The sequence below is a fragment of the Taudactylus pleione genome, unplaced genomic scaffold (assembly GCF_031769625.1).
Source record: "Taudactylus pleione unplaced genomic scaffold, aTauple2 ptg000095l, whole genome shotgun sequence".
NCBI lineage: Eukaryota > Metazoa > Chordata > Amphibia > Anura > Myobatrachidae > Taudactylus > Taudactylus pleione.
This window is the reverse complement of record NW_028284497.1, coordinates 34,487,495-34,514,346: the sequence shown is the minus strand read 5'-3', so window position 1 is coordinate 34,514,346 and position 26,852 is coordinate 34,487,495. Positions and strand designations below refer to the sequence as shown.

General features: G+C 42.7%; 1 protein-coding gene across 1 annotated transcript in view; it reads right to left on the bottom strand.

Moving 5' to 3' along the window:
- LOC148526729 (uncharacterized) overlaps window positions 1–26,852 on the bottom strand; it is a 156,311-nt gene that overhangs the window by 53,184 nt on the left and 76,275 nt on the right. The window contains exon 8 of the mRNA XM_088470291.1: window positions 18,769–18,938. Coding sequence (XP_088326417.1) covers window positions 18,769–18,938 — 170 coding nt within the window. The remainder of the gene's footprint in view (window positions 1–18,768; window positions 18,939–26,852) is intronic.

Genomic DNA, 26,852 nt, shown 5'->3' with positions numbered 1-26,852 from the left:
CGGAGGGAATCGCATGACGCACTAATATGTTGTGGTACACCTTTTGATCCATTATTCCGTCGATTCTGACTAAGTCACCAACTTGGTTGCCCATGAAACATCCCGAAACCATCACATTGCCTCCTCCATGCTTAACTGTTGGCGCTGCACAGTCTGGCAGAAAGCGCTCACCTGGATGACGACGCACAAAAACCTGGTGATGCGAGCCAAAAAGTACAAATTCGATTTGTCGGTACAAAGCAGCCTTTTCCACTGTTCTTCAGTCCAATACTTATGCTTCTTAGCCCATACGTAGAAGAAAAACAAAACAATACTGTGCTATGCACTGATAAATTGAATAATATAAATTATATGTCTATAATAGGTTTGCTGTCTGTTAATAAACAGGAGGCCTTGTGAATAAAATAAATGTTTTTAATCAACACAATATGATTCACATATATACCATAATTACAATCATGTGCACATGAAAAAATGGATCCTATAACTACATAAAAACAAATAAATAAATCAATATATAACTTTTGGGCTGTAATAAATTGCTAGATGCAAAAAAGTATAATTAGACTGAGGTGTCCCAGCATACCACTCTGGAAGAAGCCACTATCGTAACAATGTGGCTAGAAAGTAACAAGTGAAGTGCAGTGGAATGGGAGAATATACAGTGGAAAGTCTTGAAAAACTTTTGCGGGACGAAACGCGTTGACGTCATCACCCAGGCATCTGAGGTTTGCTCACAGCATTATTACCACATACCGTGTGTTACTCTGGATGATATACACGGAGCCATCCATCTGTTCCGGGAGCGCTGCTAGCCGCACACGGCATTCATCATACAGATCCATCTGATCTCCCGCTACATGGCAAGTCGGTCTCACTCAGCCGCGACTCTATAGTGAGCGAACAAGTCAGGGCAGAGGGCAGTGTGGATCCAGCCACCTACGGTACATTACCTGCTCCTGGTCACTGCTTACCGGATCACGCTCACCGCCTTACAGACATTTGGTCTCCTATTGTACGGCAGCTGACAATACCTACCCGCGGCCACACAACAAATAGATAAGCCGGGACGGCTACTAGTGCGGACACGGCCATCCAGAGGTAGAGGTAACACCTTCTTCACCTTTCCACTGTATATTCTCCCATTCCACTGCACTTCACTCTGGGACGCCAGTAGTGATTGTTACACAGTGGCGGAACTCAGCCGTTCTGACTATTTTTTACCAAGATACACTTGTTACTTTCTAGCCACATTGTTACGATAGTGGCTTCTTCCAGAGTGGTATGCTGTGATACCTCAGTCTAATGATACTTTTTTGCATCTAGCAATTTATTACAGCCCAAAAGTTATATATTGATTTATTTATTTGTTTTTATGTATTTTTAGGATCCATTTTTTCATGTGCACATGACTGTAATTATGGTATATATGTGAATCATATTGTGTTGATTAAAAACATTTATTTTATTCACAAGGCCTCCTGTTTATTAACAGCAAACCTATTATAGACATATAATTTATATTATTCAATTTATCAGTGCATAGCGCAGTATTGTTTTGTTTTTCTTCTGCATATTGCTATAGAGACTACTGTCTCTGGGTTACTGACCATAACCTTAATACTTGCAGCTGGCACTGATTGTTATATCCATTTTGTAATTAGCGCCGGGATTTTTGCAGTTCTTTACTGCTAAACAGCTTTTAGCCCATACGTACCTTTTTCCTGTAGCACGTAGAAGTGTTTTTCTTACCGCAACCCTACCACTAAGGCCATATTCCTGCAAGCGCCTGGCCACCATCCTATCGGACACAGGCTGGGAATTACTTTTCCGCAACTCCCTTCCGGAGCTGTCAAACTTCTGTTATGCTTTCTAGTAGTCACAATGAAGTTGTTCTAACGAACAGTTGTTGTTTTTGGACTACCAGTTCGTTTTCTTGTAACATTTTGACCGGTTTTTGAGTTTTGTTCAATAACCCAACGCACGTCCCCAACGGATATCTTCAACCGTTTGTGGATTTGCCGCAAAGAATAACCATGCTCCCTCAAAACAATGATTTGAGCACGTATTTCCACACTTAACTCACAGTTCTTTTTGCCCATTTTTGCCAATAACTGTTACCTCTCCTCCACGATGATTACTTCATCTCATGCTCGTGTCCAAGATTTTGCCCGTGCAGCCCCCCTCCACTGGAATGAGCTTCCTCACTCAATCAGACTCTCCCCGACCCTGCAGAGCTTCAAACGTGCACTGAAAACCCACCTGTTCACCAAAGCATACCCTTCCACCGCATAACCATGTTACCAAGTCTCTGTCCCTCCTGCCTCAGCCATCTCTACCTTGCTTACTTCCTGCACTCAGGTCCCCCTCTACACACTCATGCCTCATGTCATTTGTCTGTCTCCCCTCTCCCCTAGATTGTAAGCTCCTAGGAGCAGGGTTCTCCTCCCCACTGTCTCACAGCCTTCTTCTCTAGCACTTCTATGACAGCCTTCACCTTCAGAGCTGTACTGTGTATGGAGAATTGTGTTGCTAACTCTTACTTGTGTTCTGTTTATATTTTGGTTACTGTATTGTAAATGTAATGTTCTGTGTACCCTTTACTGTATGTACGCGTTGCGGACCACTTGTGGCGCCCTATAAATTAATTGTAATAATAATCATTTTTGCTGCCTCATAAAGCCGGGTACTGTGTAAAGTGTTCTATAATGGCTACTTGATAAGTAGCATTGATTAATGTGTGTATACTGTACTGAATGAATGGTGTGTGTACTGTATATGTTCTGTGTGTGTAGTGTGTACTGTGTGTGTATGTGTATATGTGCTGGTGCGTGTGTGTACTGCATGTGTGTAGCATTATTATGTGTATAAGTGGCACTGCCAAAGTGGGCATTTATTATGTATACTGTCTAAGTGGCAACGCTACCGTGGGCATTATTATGAGTATAAGCGGCACGGCTACTGTGGCCATTATTATAGTATACTAATTTTTTTACACATTTCTATCGATTTTCCGGGTTGCATCGGAACGGAAATAATATATTTTGTAATTTTTATCATACTCCATTCATACACAAGTAGCAGATTGTATGATAAACAAGCTTCTTTTCGATTTCAAGGGGTGTGCTCAGACTTTGACAAGTACTGTATATATACATTTATATGGATATATATACAGTATACATGTGTATATACATATAATTTTTTAAAACACATTTTATTTTTGCCTGACTGTGTCGGCTGAACCCCATCATGGGGGGTTCTCTGTGCACCTTTGCTAAGGGGCCCCCAAAGAGCTAGTTATGCCCGATACCGCAGGTTGGTGCACAGCATAGCATAGCCGTGAGCAGCCATTATTCCTACAGCCAGACGGCCCCACATGCTTTTGGGAACTTTTAAAGGCATCACAATCAATTTCCAACCAAAAGAATGGTGTTTAGAAGTTCAAATCGACTATCTCTCATTATTCTATTTAATTGGGGATTTGAAGTTCGATTTTGAGTTCGATTTACGTTCGATTTGCAAATCGAATGTTAGTAAATGAAGGGATCCTATATTCGACTATGGGAAAATATTGATGTTTTGCCTACAGTATATTCGATTTTTAGTGAAATTACGTCTTCTGTTCGATTTGACATGCGATTTTGGCTTTAGTAAATCTCCAATATCAAAATCAAATGGAAATTGAATCAAAATCAAATGGCAAATCGAACAGAATCCAAAATCGATCTTTAGTAAATATACCCCCTGGTCAGTGGTATAGCAGTGGGTAAAACGTTAATTATTGGAAAACAATATATGTTTTGTTTGCTACAGTAATTAAAACAGTGATATTTCCGGATATTTAAGGACATTTAAAAAGAGCAAAATGGCCACCTCAGTTATGCAGAAACTAGATTTTAGTTTATGGAGTTTGACTATTGATAAAAGCAGCTGTCACTGAACACTGTGTCCCGACTGCCGCAGTGCTGATGCAAACTCCTTAGCCACAGGCAGACGTCTGTCTGTGATTAGGATAAGTAGGGATAATCATCGCCGGTCCATGATCACATACACTCAGCTCACATGATGCATCTATAGGACCCATGGTAACATAGTGGAGTGAAATAGTGGAGTCACCAGGAATGGGAGGGCTGGGAAGATTTTGATCGCCAGCTTCACTTTCTAATTGTATTGCCAGCACTGCAGCCGCTTCCTTATTGATATTGGGCTGCATCCAGTGGGCTCTGCAATGGTGCAACCACTGAGTGAGGTGAACTGGTTGCAAGGGGCTGGGTCCTGGAGGCGGTCCAAGACCAATAACAACCTCACCCCCTGCACACATGGCAGTTACGGACTTGAATTTAGGAAGCTAGGCAAACAACAAATCCCATAATCAAATATTCAATAGCGCCTACTGAGCACAAAGGATACAGGTGCATACCTGCAGCAGTACAAAAAGAGGTTTTGCCAACCTCATGTATAAACGTTCAAAAAATTAAATTACTGCACTGGTGCAACCAAAACAAATAATTTCTTGATAAGCCAGTAAGCATATAACATTTATTACATTACACAGATTATGCAAACTATGGAATCCCAGTGGTAACCGCCTTAGTTATGGAGGATATTATGGGTATTAGTTACTGAGGATATTATGGAGATACTGAGTCCATAATTTGAGGGTAGTTGCTATAAAGAATTTTGCTAAATATGGTGGAACGACCACATTGGTCAACAAAATACCAGTGCCGAAACTAGGATTTTTGTTGTCACCCAGGGCAAGACAGTAACTTGGCACCCCCCCTGATAATTTCCCCATAGTAATGCCACCTGCAGCAGTGCACCTACAGAAATGCCCCCTGAGGTAATACCCCTGTAGTAGTGCCCATATAGTAATGCCCCAATAGTAATGCCCCTTAGTGCCCATATGGTAATGCCCTCATAGAAATGCCCCTGTAGTAGTGCCCATATAGTAATGCCCCCATAGTAATGCCCCTGTAGTAGTGCCCATATAGTAATGCCCCTGTAGTAGTGCCCATATGGTAATGGCCCCATAGTAATGCCCCTGTAGTGCCCATAAAGTAATGCCCCTGTAGTAGTGTCCATATGGTAATGCCCCATAGTAATGCTCCTGTAGTAGTGCCCATATGGTAATGTCCCTGTAGTAGTGCCCCTGTAGTAGTGCCCATATGGTAATGCCCCCATAGTAATGCCCCTGTAGTAGTGCCCCCATAGTAATGCCCCTGTAGTGCCGCTTACACAACAAAAAAAACATTACTTACCTTAAACCCCGCTCCTGCGTCCGCTGCCATCCAGTCCACCCGGCTACTCCTCGGAACTATGGGAGAGACGCCATGACGTCTCTCCCATAGTCAGGAGAGAACTCCAGCCTCCGGCTACTGCGGCGCTGCAGGGAAGTAGCTGGGCGTCTGCTGGTAATAAAATCTCAGCGGGCATCTGGCTTCTAGCCTCCCTGTGGTGCCGGGCTGGAGGACACTGGCGGCGGGTGCAGTGGCTCACCTGGTGCATGTGCACCTCCAGCCCGCCCCTAGTTGCGGCCCTGACAAACCATTTCCATTGTGACAGCAGTCGGAAAAGTGGCTGTTAATCTCCTCTACCAAGAAGTGTAGGGCACCACAGTTCACACATTGCATGTCCATAGGACCCAGAGTAGTATTGTGGTGAATTGTGGTGAATTGTAGTATTGTGGTGAATATGGTCCAATGCGAGTGGCATTTCAGTTGATCTTGTTATACGTTGTTTAAGATCTTTGAACTGCACGCTCTGTAAGGGTTCCGCCATGTCAACGTCCTCGACGCTGGCCTCTAGGCATGTTTCGTTTAAACAATGCGAGATGAAGTGATTAATGAAATAGCACAGCAGTCGGTGATTGAGGTCCCTGCAAGACATGCTGATATATGTGGCTGCAAATAACTGTCACAGTTCCAGGTCACCCAGCAGGTGCTCAGGGAGATTTCAGTAATTGACACAGTTTCCAGACTTCCCAGCAGGTCACATGTTATAAGTCACCCAGCAGGTGCACAGGGAGAATTCACCAACTGACACTTTTCCAGAGCACAATGGTGATGCATTGTAAATGGCGGGCGGACGTTTTGCCACGTAACTCGAAATGAAGCAACCAATTACAATATCAATATTTTTCTGCAAATCTACAGACCTTTAATTTTGGTATGTGATGTGCCAGACAACGGCATCATAGAGATATGTCACTCATAAAAGCACACATTAAAGAATGAACATGAACCTACAATAGAGCTTCCGCATAAGATATCCACTACTATTATATGTACACTATAATAATGGCTTATTTGCCATTCATCTAATTGTAACTATATTACAGCTGATATTCATTATTTGGTACAACTTGTAACATTTCTAATGTGTGTTTACTTATATAGACCATCCACAATAACCAAGCACATTTTTGCACAGGTTAATATTAGCAGCCATAAGATAGTGTGTTATAACTTGTTAAAAAAGCTGCTTTCACCAAACATATGGTACCGTAGTGTGTCCCAATCCATAAATTGCAGATTGCCGATGGTTAATAGGAAGCAAGCCATTTTGGTTCCTCTGTCTGGGGGATCTCTAGGGAGTGAGGGATGGCTTTAGGGTGTCAGTGAGTGCAGAGCTTGTATGCACGCACAGCCGCAGTCAGGATTCTCCACAGGTCCCGTCACCTGATCAACCCCTAGAACTTTTTATCCCGCGGCTTTATCTGTAGTGACAGAAGTGTAGTTACATAGCCAGCATCATATATGTACGTCGGCACAAGCTCAACCGACTGCGGCATGTACAGGGCTGATGGGAGCTTCTCTGAAGGAATCCACCGCAACTGAGTATATGTCAGAGGTACCTGCAAATAATCCAGTAAGGAGAGCAGTTACATGTTTCAGCCACTCCTGTAGCCATTTCAAAGACGAAAAAGGCCACAGGAGTGGCTGAAACCTGTTGCTGGTCTCTTTATGCTACACTGGATTATTTGCAGCCACCTCTGACATATTCTCAGTTGCTTTGCTGTCAATATGGAGAAATCTTTCTTCAGGTGTCTCTCTTTCTTGTTTCTAAAACATGCTGTCATTTTCTCATTGTGTGACTTCAGATTTATGGCTTTTAAGGACCATTCTGGTGGGGGGCAGCCAGGTCAGCACAGCGGGAGGCGTGGCTTGGCATAGGTGGGTAATGTGAGGAGTGTGACTGTGCAATTGCGTCATTGTGGAAATGCCACCGCTATATAATGCAGAGATTACCGGCATTGTAAAACGTGCCTATGATGATGCGTCTCAGAGTGAATTGTGTCATAGGCTGTCCAGACTGTGTGCTTTACTCAGGAAGTGGGTGGGACACAGTGCAGGACCAGGACACTTGAATGCTCTACCGGGCAGCTGGGAGCAGCATCTAAGAGTCAGCAGCCTCCCAGCCAAGAGAATAGGCAAGTATGGTGCACTGTATGGGTCAATTAATCCATAGAAGTACGGCTACCACATGATTGCATTTTATATACTCGCCAACCAACCTGAATTACTGGGGGAAATGCACTAAGCTCTGGAAAGTGATAAACTACCAGCCACTCAGCTCCTACCTATTATAGGCTGTGTTCGAAAAATTATAGTTAGGAGCTGATTGCTCGGTACTTTATCACTATCCAATTTTCCAGAGCTTAGTACATCTGCCCCACTGTCTTTAGCACACCTCTGGTCTTTTTCAAAAAGGAGGATAAAAGAGGAAAAGTTATTAGCAATCGCAATTATCAGTAAATGTTTTTCTATCTGTCTGTTCTGAATGGGTCAATAAAATTAGACATGTATTGATATAAAGGACAGATCTTGATCACAGTTCACTATATCTGATTTATTAATTGTTTGAGATATAGGAATACGGCTCAGGAAATAAAGTGCTACAATCCCAGGTTATTAAACAACATACACATATTATTCATTCTTGAGGCTAGTTGCAACATTTGTTGCGATAATAGCAAGTCACTGGTGACAGGATATAGAGTGTTTTTGAGACCAATTTATTTGTAATAGGACTATTTATCCCAGTGAATATAATTCATTATCAGAGTATTGTTGTAATAATCCTGTCACACATTTTAAGAATATTTTCTCACCCTACTTGCTTGAACATTATACAATATATGTACGGTTATTTTGGTGTTATGATTGTATAAATGACATTAATTTTTAAACAAGATAAAAGTTATATATTAATTTGTTGTGACCTAGTGCACCATCAAACTATATATGTTGCTGTTGCTACACACCTCTGGTCTGTCTGTAATAATAACCACCAATAAGTCAGTTCTGGTTAGCAGTGTCATATATTTCCACAGCTGGTAGCTGTCTATATTCAGTATACACTCTGAGCTGTTGGATATTTTTTTTCTTTCATTTTACAGTGTTCAGATTGCTTGAATTCTTTTTGCATGTTATATCTGGGTCAAATAATCTGTTGCAGAATATGCTTTTCTGTTCAAGCATTAACATGCAGGGTAATTGTGTGATAAACTTTACTAACCATTACATGTAACTTATAACATGACATAACTTGGAGGATTAACAGGAAGGAGGTACAAGAAAGCACAACAAACATAGAGAATACACAGTGAGATACTGCAGCACTAACCATCCCTTCCAGTATAGTTTGCAAAGTAACACTCAGCCAGCAGCTGTTGCCAAATTAAATACCATTATTTAGAATATCTATTCTTTTCACATTAAATACATTAATAATAATTTATTGTTGTTACTACAGTAACCTTTAATCGAGCAGTAGTTGAGCTTATACAGCGTTCTGTGTTGGACATCAGTGCATATGGACTGAAGCCTTGCAAGCCAAGAATAGGTAACTTTTTAGGTGTTTTATTTTTTTACAAGAGTCAATTGTGCATTTGTGAGGGGCTAGGAAGAGGGTGTGGGGGAATGGTAAGCTGAAAATATGCCAAGGGTGCCCCAAAATCTTACAGCAACACTACATGGAGGTGTACACCTGCTGGAAGTACCAACAAGGCACCTGCTGTGCACTTTGGATGTGCAATGTAAATTACCTACACCCTATGTCTAAAATTCTCTATTTACTTTAAAACCTTCTAACAGTAAAGTCTTACATTATATATAATATATAATTGTAAATGTCCTACTTTCGTTTACATCTGATTCTCTATTTGCTTTTCTAATTTTGTAAATCATTGTTCACACATTTTCTCATTCACACGTTTTTTCAGAAATGTCGCCTATAATGTCTCTTTGCTAATAAAATAATTTCAGTGAACACTGACTGCTTAACAGCATTTCTGTGATCTGTGATATAAAATAGCATGCATATTCTGGAAGCATTCCATACCAATGTCCACTTGTTATTGATGAGCTGTCAACAGCCTTTCCATTTTCTAAGCTATCACGGTATAAAGATGTATAACAGTCTGAAAATACTTTTACATTTTAACTGAGTGAACAAGTAATGTCCTCTGTTTCCCAACACTAGCTACATAATCTCACACTCTGGGCTGCCAGCTATGGTTCCAGGATGTGGTTTTCTTTTGTAAACAAACACGTGACAGCTCTCCAAACTTCACTGAGTATGTTATGGGTGAGGCCACAATTATTGTGCTACGCCTGAAGCATTACCTAAATTCTAGTTTTGCATAGTGGTGACGTATGTTCTGCACTTAACCTACTCACTGCAGAGTGAATACAGGAAATGTAAATAAGTAGTGTGCCAAAGCCCCCTAGGGCTCAAAGTAGTAGCATGTGCCCATTCATTTCCCCACTTTGACAAATTTTAAAAACAAAGCATACTGCACATTATGTATTTTGGGTCAGTTTTTAAAGTGTTGCAATATTTAAGGTAGACAGACAACCTATAATGCAGTGTAACCAGTGGCGGCTTTAGAGGTGGGGCTTCAGCGCAGTCCAGAATTCAAATAGAGGAGCCACACCAACTGCCCTTCCAAACACTGCCAAACATCACCAGCCAGGACTCACTGGCAGTTGGTGTGGCTCCCCTATTTGAGTTTTGGACTGTGCTGCAGCCCCCATCTGGAGCCACCACTGAGTGTAACCATGGTGAATAAATTGATAGCTACAGGAGTGATTGGAAGTAGTCATCCAGGCTGTCAGGCTGGCTCACACTGTATCAGATCACTGCAGAGAGGGAGCTATTTTATTATTTACCAGCTCCAAATAAAATATGTATGAGTGATTAGATTAACTGTAAGTGATATACAGGGGCCTATTCATCATCGATTAATGGCCCGGTAAGCATGCGGAAACACCAGTATCTGCATATTTTGCATACTGGGCCATTCATCATCAGGGGTCCGATAGGACCCCCTGATATTCAGCAAACTCTGAAAATGGAAAGTTTTCCGTGTTTGCTGCCGAGAACAAGTGACATCTTCAGACGGCCATTGCTCTCGTAGCCCCGCTCCTTCCTATGGGAAGGCGTTCCGGGATGCGAAGAGGGATCTGAGCGGATCCATCCACCATCATCTCACGGACTCCCCGGTGGCTGTGCGCATGCATGACCTTGGGTCACGCATGCATAGCCAGGCCGACGGGGAGGAGGTAAGTAACACAGCTACTTCTGTAGCTGCGCTACTAACCGAGGGGATAGCTGCTTTTCGGAGCAACTGTCCCCACACCGGAGCAATGATGAATTGCTCCGGTGTCATCTATCCCCTACTTAAGTATCCCTTACAGCAAGATCAATACTAAATCATTGGAGGCCATGCGGACTTCGATGATGAATAGGCCCCACAGTCTGCTCATTTTACAGGTCATGACAATGGATGGCTGCTCTGGCAAATAAAACCAGTGCACAGGTCATACTTGCCTACTTTTGAAAAAGCATTTCAGGGAGATTGTGAAAGCAGCACCTATAAGTGTGGTGGTAAAGAGGACGTGTATTGCTACATCTTAGAAGCGTGTAATAAAATTAACTTACATCCAAATATAAATGAGCCACAAAGCAGTTAGTAAGATTTACTTGTTGATGAAAACACACTGATACTTTCAGGGCTTGCTTATGTGTTGAATTTTACAAGTGGTTCCATGTAAGTGGCTATGAGAAACCTTATATGAAAATGCATGTAGCCATAGGGATCATTGTGCTTTATAACCAATGCAGGGAATGGCACTGATGATCCCATTTGAATGTATATATCTCTGATTTCTTATTTTTCCAAGTATATAACAGCTACATACTGGGGGTAAGGTGCAATCAGGGAGATTGCTAGACTCTTCAGGGATTCAGGGAGATTGCTGTTATTTCAGGGAGTCTCCCTGATAATCAGGGAGAGTTGGCAAGTATGGCACAGGTTGCAAAGTGGAATGTAGTGGCCCTAGGAATCTGCCAAGCAGTAATAAAATTGAAATGAACAACAAATCAGGCAAGCAACATTCTCAGCAATGTATGCTATGCACTGCAGTAGATGTGTGGCTAGTACTGTGGGCAGGAATGATTCCTGTTATTTAATGAACAGTAGAGATATGAGGGATGTGGCCAGGAATATGCTCAGCTGTACATATAAAGATGGTAAGATGCCCATCTATGGTCCAGATAATACGTGGCCATCTGAACTCATTGCATCTCATCCAGCAATTCACAGGACTGCAGTCAACGTAAATGGCTCTTTGGCTCAATCTCTAGTGATTGCCAGGTGGTAAAATTTTAGATGATCCATCCAGAACATTCCCAGTGTGCCATGCAAAGGAGAGCAGAGGATGTAATTTGTAACAACCAATTGGCTTTCTCTGCTGTTTAGTTTGCTTGTGATTTATAGTCTACCAATTGCCCAGTTAAGGAAGCAGAGACAAAAAGACAGGTTTCATATACATCTTAAAAGGAAAACAATACAACTAAAAATTGTAACCATCGATTTGGCCTTCAAATCAAATACTTTTTATTAACGGAATAGTACACACATATCCTGCTCTTTATGCTGTCAATATGGGGTAGTTATTAAGGGGTAAATTTACTAAGGGTCAATTTTAATTGATTTTGATCAATTAAAAATCGCTGAAAATCGATGAACATTGATGTTGTGTTCCTGGGGCTAAATCACACAATTACTAACAAACAATTTTTTTATTTGTTTTAAAAGTATTAGTAAATGTGTGATTTAGCCTCAGAAACACAACATCAACGTTGATCAATTTTCATTGATTTTCATATATTTTAAATAGTTCAAAATCAATTAAAATCGACCTTTAGTAAATATACCCCTTAACCTCAAATAATAACAATAGAGGTGTTACCTATAGCACTCAATCATATTATAATTTTCTAGAATGTATTAGATTAATTATTGCTAGGATCTGATTAGTTGCTATGGGCAACACCTCCACTTTTTGTTTTTAGAAGTCATAGTAAATCTGCCCTTTGATCTGATGTTCTTTCTATGGCATTTCCCGATGGCTAATATCAATTCAATGAAAATTATTTCCTGCCCCAGACGTATGCATTGTTGTAGGCCCTGCATTTCCTTGCAATGGCATTAAGGTGTTCTTCTGTACATTGATCATTTTCCAGTAAAGTATTAGAAAGGATCAAGGTTAGATCACTGCAGATTCTAACAGTGCTCTCAAAAAATTATCTAAATTGACTTTGCTGTAACAAAGTCACTCAGGTACTCAGTCGATTACTTGCAGAGCTCTGTTATGTATCCGCAAATGATTGCCAGCAATACAGCCTGCCATACTGACTAGTCTATGTGGGCACACTTGTGAGCAACAAATAAGCATTGTGCATCTATACAAGTCCAGGGTACACACTGTGCAGTGTCTGTTGTTGTTGGTCCAGGAGCTTGGACCAGTGGGCAATGCCATCTAAAGATGGCGGTTCCCAACATAAGGCTATTGGCTTCTTTTAACATTGTGCCCTGGGAGGGATCCAATCGGTGTTGGTAATGCCGGTATGCACCCCATAAGTGGCAGATATGTCGCATTAAATGCAATGTGTAGTACATCCCGTACAAACTGAATAAAGACCGAATCACAATGCTACCTGCCTCATTAGTTCATTTATACAAATAAAAAAAACTATGAGTTTGTACTATTTAGAGGTAATTATGGACCTCATTTAGAGTTGGGCGTAAATCGATTTGTAGACACTTTAAAATGTAGAGGCACAATGGGGACAGGCAGGCGCTAAGTCAGACTTGCCAATTTTATTTAAGCTGCAACCCACTGCAATAGGGGTTGGAGGGGGCATGGCCTCTTAGCCAATCAGCGGGCAGTATTTATGACAGCACCCACTGATTGGCTAAGAGTGGTCTCACTCTTAGCCAATCATGGCTATAGCGCAGGAACCTAAGTGTAGGTCCTGTCAACCTGTGCGTTATACTGCATACAGTAGAGCATGTCCGTGGGGATCTTGGAATAGCATGTTTTTAAATTTTTTTATTTTAAGAAGTAGTGTGAGTGAGTGTGTAATAAAGGGATAAATCATTCGGTGTGTGTGTGTACTTTTTTTAAACATTTTCTTCACAATGGGGATACAAGTGCCAGCAGCCAATTGCTGTCAGAGTATGCTGGTTAATGTCTAGGCCTGCTGGCACTTGTGGTTCTCCAAGTGCTGGCATGCTGGGGCAGTATCTCTGTAAAGAACAATATTATTTCTAATTTTTACCCATTAACCCTGCTTCCACCACTACCAGGGGTGCAGGGAATAGCCCTGGGCTTTCTATTTATTTTTGGGGTCCCCATTTTCTGAGAATTGCTAGCCCTGGGCTGACCAGTTTGGGGCTGGATGTACATTATAGCAGGGGGACCCCACTCTGTGTTTCTCCCTGCTATAGTATAATTCCTTTGGCTGATTCAGCCTGGTGCTGGTTAATGGAAAATAAAGGGAACCCCATGCCGGTTTTTCCCCCAATTTTCCCCAGAGGGTAACAGGTACAGGGCTGGTTATGGATTTAGGGGGGATCACCATTATGTAATTGCTTGTAACCCTAAGAAGCCTGCACAGTTCATAGTGATCTGTACAGTGCTCCTGTTTAGATGGGTTTGCCGACGTGTTTTAACTTGTATATGCCGCCGGTTTTGAACTGAAAGCTCAAAACTGACAACAGTATGAAGAATTGCAAAAAAGACCAATATCGCTGTCTATTTCTACAAAATTAAAAAAAAAACTACGGATAGTAAATTCTGTTTTTTTATACACCAAAACGACGGCAATATCCGACTATTTTAGTCAGTTTTGATATAGAAACAAAAGCGACGTTTAATAGTATACCCTTAATTATCTAGAGAATTAAAAAATATATGTCATTAATGATGTCACATATATTACATTTTAAAAAGCAAAACATACAGTAAGTCATCACTAATGTTACTCAGTAACAACCTCTAAACATAACACAGATTATAGTAACAGAATCAGTATGTATTACCACTGTATGGCCGGCGGTTCAATTTCCGACGCTGGAAGCCCGGCAGGGGTAAAGATTCCAACAGCGAATTTAGGTAAGTAATACCCTACCCCACCCTAACTCTAACCCTCCCTTAGGAGTGCCTAAACCTAACCTCCCCCTTAGTGCCTAACCCTAACCCCCCCCCCTAAGTGCCTAAACCTAACCCCCCATCCCCGCAAAAAGTCCCAGGAACGGGACGAAACGCGTTGCTGCCCATACCTGCTCAAGTGTCTTGTCCTGTAACCTGCTCCTGCAAGTGCCACCAGCGTCCGCAGTCTCTGATCCCGGTGCGAGGAGAATTTACAAGTCGCGGCCGCGCTCATTTACATATTCGGGACTCCTCTCAGCTCTCGCTTGGCCCTGGTATCCGGCAGGTACTCATACTGTGTATCCAGACAGAGAGCCACTGCACCAGATCCTTGAAGCTGCGTGTCTCTGAGTGTATTCTGACCTGGTCAGTATTTCTTACGGCACAGCCGGTGAGATAATCAAGTCACCTTTACGGTTTAGCTGTTCAAGACTTTGAGACTGGTCAGTAATTTACATCTTCTCAGTATTGTGTGCCCCACGGGGTTAACACTTCAAGTATCCCAAAAGCCACTAACTGCTGTGCTATACAAGCTCCAGATTATCTATCATTGTGGATATTCTAACGGATACATTGTTTGCAGGCTAGCGGTTACATTATTACAAGATCAAGTAATTTACTAGCAAAGTGTGTCACAACGCTTTTCATATATCTATTTGGAACCTTTCCATGCAGGAACTGTTATTTTCGATTTCAACCTAGTACAACTAGTATCATCATTTACACACCAGCTAGTTAATATTATATATATATATATGGTTTTTATTTTTATTGTTGAATATGTGTTTTATTTCTGATACATGTTTCATTGATTTTTTAAAATGTAATATCTCATTTGTATAATTTTTTGATAAATTATTAAATTCCAATATCTTTTTATATCGGTCTACCAGCGGTGTGTGTGTATATATATTTTCGTCCCCGCAGCCTAAACCTAAAGCTCCCGGGGGGGGTGCCTAACCCAAACCTCCCCCCGAGGGGGTACCTAAGAGTAACCCCCCCTTCCCCTAGTCTAACCCTAACCCTCCCGCAGGGGTGCCTAACCCTAAGTCCCCCCAGGAGCCCCTAACCTAACCCGCCCCCCACGCGGCTGTCCGTGCTTGGCGCCCGGCTTACCTTCGTTCGGTGTGCCGGGCGTCGGGCTCCCGGCGTAGGTCTAATGATAGGCGTCGGGATTTCGACACCTGTCATTAGTACCCTGCTGGGATTTGACAATCGGGCAGCCGGCAGTCGGCATTTCAACCGTCGGCTTCCTGACTGCATCCCAATGGTAATACATCACTGTGATAATTAATTTAGACAATGATGAGATACAAAATTAGATTTAAATGCGGTTTTACTGCATTCCACATATTAATGTACAATAACAGTAAATTATGTAATAAAGATCCAATGTTTGCACATTTACATGGTTGATTTGTGAAATATACATAGCTAGCTCATACTTGTCGACTTTTAGTTGCTCCTCCCTGGGAGAAGCCCAGATAGGAAATGCAGCTGACCATTTGGGGGAAGACGCCGGGCTCTGTGCGTCATTAGGCCCCGCACCATCACAACAAAATCCAGTGAATTGCGAGTCCGTGGGTAAGGGGCAGGGCTAAAAAGTGTGTCCTTTCAGCCCCACCCCTTCCATACGTATACGCGAACCCCTTCCTGCCTACTTCACTAGAAAGATCCACCCACACTTATGGGAGCAGGGGACTACCTGAAAAATGTTACGGGGGCAGTTAGAAAGATTGGGTATTCAGAGTTATGAATGATGACAAAATAACCTTATCTACATGGAGAGAAATAGACTTCAACAGCTATTTCCCATATAATGCATTTGTTTTATGTTAACCTTTGTTAAGAATGTTAAAACTTTCAGTTTTAAATATAAATATATCTATCTATCGATCTCCATAAAAAGGCACTAGTCGGAACACATACAGTAACTGTACTTATGTTTAATCTGTCATCAGGATATAGGCCCTGATTCAGAGCCGGACGCTATGACAGAGCGCTCGCTCTGAATCAGGGCCGTCCTTCTCTTTTTGTAGAGCGGCCTCCTGGCCACTCGCATAGCTGTGGGTGACCACCCACAGCTATAGCGAGCACCCAAAAAGATGGTCGCGATGGTCAAGACCATCGCGACCATCGGGTTGCGACGTGACCCTTGTGATAGGGTCTCGTTGCTGCAAGCCCTGGAGTGCTTTCGGCTCTATAAGAGCCGAGAGCACTCCCACTGACATCACTTGTGATGTCAGTGGGACCGGCCCCAGACGGTAGGCGTTCCCATGGGAACGCCTCCTTCTGGGCAGCCACGCCCCCAGCACGCCCACCAAAGGGGGCGTGCTGTCACTCACCATTGACAGCACGCCCCCTTTGTAGCGAGACCCAGAGCGACGGCTTGGCCGTCGCTATCCGGGTCTCGTGCATGCACACGACGGAGCCGGCTCCCTCGTGCGCATGCGCACTGGGCCAACATCGACCCACTTGCGAGCGCTCAGCGCTCGCGAGTGGGTCTGAATTAGGCCCATAGAACATAAGTCAACAATGTATCTTACAGTACCTTACCTTATAGCAGCCATCATGTGAAAGAGACACCCAGATTGGTCTTTTCAATTTTTACAACTCTAATGAACAAAGGGCCTGATTCAGAGCCGGACGCAAATAGCGCTCGCTCGGCCTGAAAATAGGGGTGGCTATTCAAATGAACTGTTCGCTGTTTGCGGTCTGTTCACGCCTCTAGGTCTGAACGAGCGAACAAAACTTGCGGTCGTTTTTTGGGAAACTACGCCCCCTGGCCGCTCACATCCTACATTATGTCCGCTATTTATTAGATTAATCGAGTACATCGAACAGGGTATGAGCTGCTCGCTATTCTTGTGGTTGGTTTTTGCTACCACAATTTTGCGAGCAGTTCTGGCTTAAAAAAAACCCAGTGACGTGGTCAATGACGCTGCTGTTTTAATTATGCACACCCATAAAACGCCCGCTTTGACCTTTAAGCACGCCTGCGATCGGATCTCCACTCCCCGTTTTCAAGCACCTTCCCCTGTTACCACCCACATACGCCTCATTCTGTCACTCAATTATCAGGCATTCGCTATTTTGCGAGCACATGAATTTCGACCGCACTGACTGGTTCGCGCATGCGTATAATGATCCGTATGCATGCGCAGTTGGCCAAACATCGCTCGGAGCGAACGAGCTGCCGCTTACGAGTGGCTCTGAATCAGGCCCAAAATCCTGTGTTATTTAGAATAAATACAGAGGGTTTAAGAAAAAAACACATCCTTTGATCCTGTTCCAGTAATACCTTAATGATGGGTTTTATTAAACACTTGAACAGCATACATACAGTATGTCCAATAAGGGGTTCAATATATGAAACATTAAAAATCCAGATTAGCACAATGATGTTAACAGAATGATGAAAAATGTAATCTGTGCAGTACTTCAGCAAGGAGTGTTTATAGAAGATGCAAGGCTGATGGAAAATTACACTTGGTAACTTGGTAACTGTTGTTCTGGTCCAAGGCAAAAAAGCATGTGGAGTTTCGTCAGTCAGACACTCAGGCAGACACCATAAGATTGGCACAATTCGCTGAGTTAGTGAAGTCCTTATTGGACTTATATAGGTGGTCCATATATATATAGGTGCTCCATATATATTTCCAAAAGGAACTGACAATTTATTATGGGGGCTGGTCTGCACACTTTCCACTGAATTTTTAATATTCTGAATATATATTGCTGTTTGGCATATATTGTCAATTATATTGTATATGCATTTTTTTTTCATAAAATAAACCATTTTACACCAGCCATCTAATTTTATATATATATATATATATATATATATATATATATATATATGTCTTTTAGTACTAATCTAGCTCGTCTCTACCTTTTTCAGTATCATATTTTATGTCTTTGTGCTTTAAATAGTTGTTTATGTTTTCACAGTCATCGCCATGGCAATGCGTTTGAGACGTCATGACGCACTTCCGGTGCTATAAGGTAAGGTAAGATAATGAAAATTTTTGTTGAATTCCCTGATGACGGATTAAACGTAATCTGAAACGTTGGAAAGCAGGATTGTTGTTATGTGTTTTCTTAAAAGTCCGAGTATGTTCGTTTGGAGATCGCTGTTTCGCTAATTCAAAGTACACCATGACAGTTATTGTTTCAAGAATACATACATTTACCAAATATAATAACAGTTCAAAATTGAATAAATCAATAAATAAATTAGAAATAATTGTAAAGTTATTACCATGAGTGAATCCTTGCAATGTTGAAAAAGATTTCCAAGACCTTCATCTGTAATGCTCTGAGTATCATCATGACAGCGATATAACGATAATGACTCAGGATGATGAAGTCCTATATTGGCCAGGCAGGTGTCACTGAGTGAATGGCGGTTTGTTATCTTAATAACCTTCCCTAAATACAAATAAAAATAACAGTAGTCAGCCTTATACTGTTTATGCAAGCATATATATTATTTATTTTATTGCTCACTGTCTTAGTGCACATTATGGGTCTGATTCTGAGGTGGATGCAGATGTGGTTGTGACTGTTTTTTTTTACCGCAGACGCATCTTAGTGCTGTGGCCATTTCTGAGCATACTGAGACACCCACTTCCAGCAGCGCTAACCTGTCATGCACCATCGATGTACCATCGAAACTTGCACCAGCCCTATAGGACGTGTCATCCCCGTTTTCTGAGAGTGCCGTGGCCAGGGTATGTGTCTTCCTACGCAGATTTCCTGGTCTCATCACCATAGCTGCGAGGGGCAATCTGAGTAACCTCAGGGTTACTCAGATTGTTGATGATATCAAAGAAGATCCAATGCTGCATTTTAGGACTCAGCACTCGGTTCTGACTCTCTCAGGCTCCTCCTGCTGTATTTGCATATGAGTTGTATGGTATTGTACAGCCACTTCCCTGCGGCTCTGCAATAACGTACAACTGTGAATCAGGCCCAGTGCATTAAAAGAGAAATGTTAATTTCCAAAATAAATTTACCAGTACCACTTATTTCCCACTAGATATTTTTATAGATATTTTGCATATTAGGAAATGTGGCATCATTATTTTTATCCACCAGGGGTGTGCAGCACCTTAAAAAATGCATACATAGCTACAGTACAAATATAACAGGTCATAAGTGAAAACAAAGTACAATACAAACATGGTACACCATAGCAGGACAAAAACAATATATATATATGGCAATGAATAACTATTATTATTATTATTTATTATCAGTTATTTATATAGCGCACACATTCTGCAAAGCTTTACAGAGATTATTTGTCCATTCATATCAGTCTCTGCCCCAGTGGAGCTTACAATCTATATTCTCTACCACATTTACACGCACATATACATTAACCTACCAGTAATTTTTTAGGAGTGTGGGTGGAAACCGGAGTACCCAAGGAAACCCATGCAAGCACAGGGAGAAAACGACCTCAGTGCTGTGAGGATCGGCCCATCTGGCCATCGTCCCTTTTGGCATTTACCAGAAGTGCCAGATGTGCAATCCGGCACTGTCTTCTAGTGTATACCAGCCTTAAGGGAATAAATTAATGTGCTGGAGAAGTACACGAGTGAAGAGGGCCCTGCTTGTTAGACCTTATAATCTATAGGGGAGGAGGTGACATACATGGGTGATACAGAGCCGAGGCGACACAGGGTCGGATGACACCCGGATGCGCACTTTGACTGCCCCAATGTCCTGAAAAGGGGGTGTGGACTAAAGTAAAGGGGCAAGGCCTCGCAGGAAATCCGATGACGTCACTTCGGGGGCAGCCCAGCATCAACGGAGATGCTAGGCTGCTCCCGGAGACTTGGCTGTCGGCTCCTCTTCTATGAAAAGGTGCTGCAGGAGAATGTCACACTGCACCACACCGGCTCTTGTCACTGCAGAGGAGCCGGCATTTTGGTCCGCACTCCCCACCCCCCTCATGATGCCACTGATACAAAGGGTTGGGTCTGTGTTCAGAGACAGAAGGGGTAGATTAGTAGGAGAGCAGGTTGGCTTTGAAAAATAAATAGTTTTTCAGAGCCTGTTTTAAGCTTAATGCCGGCACGCACTACACGATATGTCGTCTGATCCAGCGAATCGAACGTCCACTTTGGGCAGTGTATACCCGATATACCATTGTTGCTGACAATGCGCGCTCCCGCGCGTCATCGCCCATCTGACCTGTCGAATGCAGCATGGCCCCGGCTGTCACGCCGGCACTCCTGGCATCGGCAAGTGTGTGCGCACTTTCCGATGCCGGCATCCTCGCTGGGACCCAAAGCACAACACATCGGCTGGGTACACTTCATTAAGTGTGTACCCAGCATTAGAGAGGGGTGGAGAGTCTGACAGGGAGAGGGCAATGTCCATAAGACCACTACTTCCACATTTCCTTTTCAGAAGACTCAGCTAATTTACCTCCAGTCTCTTGATAAACTAATAATAACAGACCAAGTATAATGATTTATTATTAAGCAGTGTTTGCTTTTTAAGAAATTGTTAAATAGATGCCTATTTGAGTCATCTCAGGCCATGCAGATTAATTGTTCACTGTTTGTACTTTTTCATACACTTGTTCCTTTGTTTCTCTCAGTTTGGTGAGAAATATCAGATGTTTTCTACCAGTAACTGCTCCGTCACTATGCAACCTGCCTAAATATTGTGAGCTTATCTACTACCCTGAATTATAGCACTAGAACTTCTACACAAGACAAACATTTAGTTCAGAAAACTGATGACCAGCCATTATGACATTGTGCTTTGATCATGTGCGCTGCTTGTTTATCCAGGGTGTTAATATTTGTACTGAAATGTACAATAGAAATGACACAGTGCCCAGACAATATCTAATAGCACATGCAACCAGTCTAGTACAAACCCAATCTGGAACTGTTTGTTTAAGTTTTTTACAAGGACACTACTCTACTTGAATGCCAGGCTACCTCTCTGTACTCACTAGCTGATGGAATTCACAAATATCACACATAGTATATAAAGATAATATGTATCTGAAGTCTATTCCTAAGGGAAACATAGGCCCTCATTCAGAGCCGTACGCTCTGAGCAGAGCGCACGCTCTGAATGAGAGCCGACCTCCATAATTATGGAGCGTCCTCCTGGACGCTCGTATAGCTGTGGGTCACCACCCACAGCCTATACGAGCGTGCAGTTTGATGGCCGCGATGGTCGTGACCATCGCGACCATCGCCACTGCGAGCCGGAGCCTGCGGTTGAGGTTTTCAACCGCAAGGCCAGGAGTGATTTTGGCTCTATCAGATTTTGGCTCACATCACTAGTGATGTCATTGGGCCGGCTTCTGACGGTAGGTGTTCAACATCGACAGCACGCCCCCTTTGATCAGACACAACGAGCGAAGGAAAGTCCTTCGCTCGTCGCGTCTGGCGCATGCGCACGACGGAGCTCCCTCCGTCGTGCGCATGCTCAGTGCACACCATCGACCCACTTGCGAGCGGACAGCCGCTCGCGAGTGGGTCTGAATCAGGCCCATATTTTCCTGTACACCTCCAGCTTACAGTCAATAAGCATATTGGAGTGACTAGTCAGAGACTAATATGTCTGCTAACCGAGGACTTTGTTGCTCACAATGTCATCAACTTATCTCTCCCACCTGTCTGCATTTCGAAATTTCAACATATACCTGTGAATATTGCAAATTGCCTTTTCGTATGCAAACAAATTTGCATTATATCTTTGGTAGTCCTTTAATTTCAACCAAAGCAGTCTCCATTCTACAGATGTGTCCTCATACACTATTGCCGCAATTGCGCCAAATAGCCCTTCTCGGCGCACCATGTCACGCGTGACTCAGCTTGCGCTGAGCATCGTTTCATGTCTTTTTTTGCTAGAACATGCATCTTAGTCGTCTACGAAGTGTTACAGTGCAGCAGCCATGACTTTTTTCATGCAACCTTTCATTGTACAGATTCAAACTCAGTCGAACAAGTGTTGCATATCATATTGATCAGTGCAGTCTTGTCAAGTGGTTTTGTCACACTACTTTGCGACTGAGATGCACATTTGAGCGAAAAAGATGCTACACCGCTCAGCGCCAGGCGTCTCGCACAGTGTGGCTTACTGAGGCTAGGCAGGAATATATACTAAAGGTTGATTTTTATCAATTTTGAATTATTTTAAGTTGATGAAAATCAATCATTTTCATTTCTGGGGCACACACATATGTGTTATATACGGCCAGATACAGAGATGGACACAATGGCGATCACGGACGCAGATCGAGCAATTGTTTGCCACCGCGCATGCTCTGCGCTTGTGGATGCACAGAGGAATTTATTTCAAAGTGAGTGACAGGTTGTCAGCGTTTGGGGTAGGTAATGGGTGGTTAATAAAACGCAGGCGTGTCTGACCATTTAAATGCTGTTACATGGGTGTGCATAAATTAACCCTTGCGATCTCCTACGCAGCATGAGCCCTCTGCGTGTCAGGAGAGCTGTAGAGTCTGCTGCTGGTCAGACCTGCTGCGAGGGCGAGATGGCCGCTTGATGTGCGTCGATGTTACTTATATTTATGCAGGTATGTTACGTCATACACATATGAGAAGCAGTGGAGTCTTTATGTTCGGGTAAGCTTTGTAATTATATCACATTAGCGTCCATCTCTGAGTCCTTCTCTGAATCAGGCCCAGAAACACAACATAGATGTTGATTGATATTTGTCAATTTTAAATCGATCATAATCGATTAAAATCAACCTTTAATAAATATACCCCTAGGTATATAAGGACACATGTGCACTACTGTTTTTACTGTTTAACAAATAAATATTTCTCCCAACAATTAGAAATGCAAAATTGAAACAAACTAAGGCCTGCCATTAATAAGCCCTGATACATCCAAGTTTTGCCCCGTCCTGCCTGTAAACTTTTGGGCAAAACTCCCTATTGAGTCTGCTAATTGTGATTGCTCCATTAATGATGATACAGTTGGGAGGTATGAAATATGCTATAATACTACTACTACTACTACTACCACTACTACTCCTACTACTACTACTACTACTACTAATAATAATAATAATAATAATAATAATAATAATAATAATAATAATAGAAATATAATAATAATAATAATAATAATAATAATAAATATGTTTAACCAAGGAGCTCCAAGCTCCGCTGACAGTCCAAAAGCAGACTGATAGGAAAGATTAATGTTTATACAGTACTTAGTAACATGGTGGCGCTAAGTAAACAATGATAAAATATAAATAATAAATATCAACAGTAAATGATTGACTAAGAATAATAGCACAACCACACAGAGTTAACATGCAAAAAAATACCAAAATGTTGTACAATGTAAGTTCAGAAATACATAATTGCTAAATAAATGCATGCATTAAAAGTAGGGATGTGCAGGCTCGGATTAGTTCAGATTTTCCCGCCCAATTCGGATTTTTCCCACCAAAAATCGGGTCTCAGAAAGAGGCAAAACGTCATCTTTCATGGACAAACATCATCATTCCTGGACAAAAGTCCATGAAAGATAATGTTTGTCCATAAAGATGAAGTTTTGCCTCTTTCTGAGACCCGATTTTTGTCGGGAAAAACTCAAATTGGGCGGGAAAATCCTAACTAATCCAAGCCTGCACATTCTTAATTAAAAGGGAATGGGTGTGATCTCCTGGCAGCTCAATAGCCGCCGGTTCTAATCCCGACGCTGGAAGCCCGTAGTGTGAAGATCCTGACAGGGGAAGTAAGTACCCTAACCCTCCCCCTCTCCCTCCCTCCCCCTCCCTTAGTGGTGCCTAACCCTAACCTCCCTGGGGATTACCTTACTCTAACCTCTCCCTGGTGGTGCCTAAACCTTACCCCCCCCTGCCCACACCCTAAACCTAAGTCTCCCGGGGGGGGCCTAACCCTAACCTCCCTCCGGTGGTGTCTAACGCTAACCCCCCTACGCGCACCCTAACCCTCCCGAGGGTGGGTGCCGAACCCTATACTCCCCCTGTGGATGCCTAATCCTTACCCCCCCATCCCCGGTCTAACTAAGATACTTACCGCCGTCTGGTCGATCGGTATCCTGGCGTTCGGGATGCCGACACCAGTATCCTGATCTCATTCAGGATATCGGTGTCGGCATTTTAACTACATCCCCATTAAAAGATATACACATAATTATAATGCAGAGTAACATCTCATATTAGAAAATTTACAAAAACATACTAAAAGGTTTAAAATAGAATATCAAGTACATTAACCCCTAAAAGCCATGTTCTTTGGTGTTGCTTTCACAATCTCCCTGAAATGCTTTTTCAAAAGTAGGCAACTATTAGTTTGCTTGGGGCACCCTGAGACTGTATAACCAATATTTTCCTCTGATTGGATAATCTTAGTGCACCAGAAGCATAATTTTATTATTATTATTATTTATTTTTATTATTTACCACATGATCTTATAAGAGATACAAAATAATTTGTATTACCACATTACAATACAAATGGCACTGCATATAAATGTGTAATCTTGCAGTTATGTAATTTTTTTTATTGTTCTTAGGGGACCATTTATCAATAATTGCATTTACAATGCGATCTGGGGGTCTGAATCAGAGATTTACTTTAATGCAATCGCGATTGCATTGTCTCATGGATTGCGGCTGCTAAAATATGCTAATGCCTTCCAAAGCAGAGCCGAGCATAGGGACTCCTACTGCTGTTTTCTCATATTCGTCTGACGGCCTGCAACAGCATAAACATTGGTAACATAACGCACATCAGGCAGCCACGCAGCTTGTAAGTCATGTCTGACCAGTCGCAAACACCGCATCTCTCCTGACACGCAGAGAGCTCTCATGGAGTGAAGATAATCGCAATAGATAATATATGCACGCCCATGAAATGACATTTAAACTGTCCGACATGCCTGCATTTCTCTAACCCCCCCCCATTAACACTCCCAAATGCTGACTGCAATTCAATCGCTGAGCATGCGCATTTGAAAACAATCGCTTGATCTGCGAAAATATAAATGACGTAGGGTCCCCTCCACCAAAAGCATAAACAGCCACGGACTTGTCAGCCAGTCCTGGTTCCTAAAATTACGGTGAACAAAACGAGTAGGGTTCCACCGTAATTTAGGAACCAGCAACAGGCTGCAGGGCTAGTCCTGGTTTTAAATTATAAGGGGAAAAAAATGCGTAGGGGTCCCCCATTAATTGAAACCAGCGCCAGACTCAAACCAACCGGGATGTAATGCCACAGTCCGGAGACCCTATTACCAGGGCCCCAGGGCCAAAGCATTCTCACCCCAAGCCGGTCAGGCCAAGCCGGGGATCTCAGGGGAGGTAGGGACTCCCACAAGAAGAGGTGTCCCCTCTCCCGAACCCCAGGCTTGGTCTGAAGCCCGGAGCTCTTCACCGCACCCCTGGGCTGTGGGTATGGGGGTAATAAAGTGTAAAATCAAAGTAAACTATTGTATTTTACAGTGGAACTACAGGTACGGCTGCCCTTTTGCACTTGTGGAACTACAAGTGCCAGCAGGCAGCTGGCACTCGTACCTCCACTGTAAAATAAATAGTTAAATAAAGACATAACACACACACCTTAGATAGTACAAGTTTAATACACACATACATCAATCACACATACTTACCTGTACCAGCCGGTCTGTCCTCTTCGCCAATGTAGATATCCATGTGGGATGACCTCCATCCTGGCACTGCTCTCCATAGCATCCAGGGTCTTGGCAAAACAACAAACCGACTTACCCGAAACCATGCCGAACAGATGTAAGTATATGCTGTTACATATATATTTACACCTCGCGAAAAGACAGATGACCAAAATAATCTGTAATTTCTCACGGCTGCTAGCCAATCAGCGGCCGCTTTACATGTAGCGGACGCTCATTGGCTGGGACCCACGTGGAACCAGCCAATGAGCGGCCGCTACATGTAAAGCAGCTACTGATTGGCTAGCGGCCCGTGAGAAACAGATGATTTCGGTCATCTGTCATTTCGCGAGGTGTAATATACTTACATCTGTTGGGCTTGGTTCGGGTAAGTAATTTTATTGTTTTGCCAAGACCCTGGATGCTACGGAAAGCAGAAGCTAGAATGTAGGTGAGTATACGATCTTTTTTGCTGGGCCATGCACATGGATTTCTACTTGGAGAAGTGGACAGCAACATTTGGCAGAAGATAAGTATGTGTGAATGGGATAGGTGTATGTATTAAACTTGTACTAACTATGGTGTGTGATGTCTTTATTTAACTATTTATTTTACAGTGGAGGTACGGGTGCCGGACGCATGCTGGCACTTGTAGTTCCACAAGTGCAAAAGG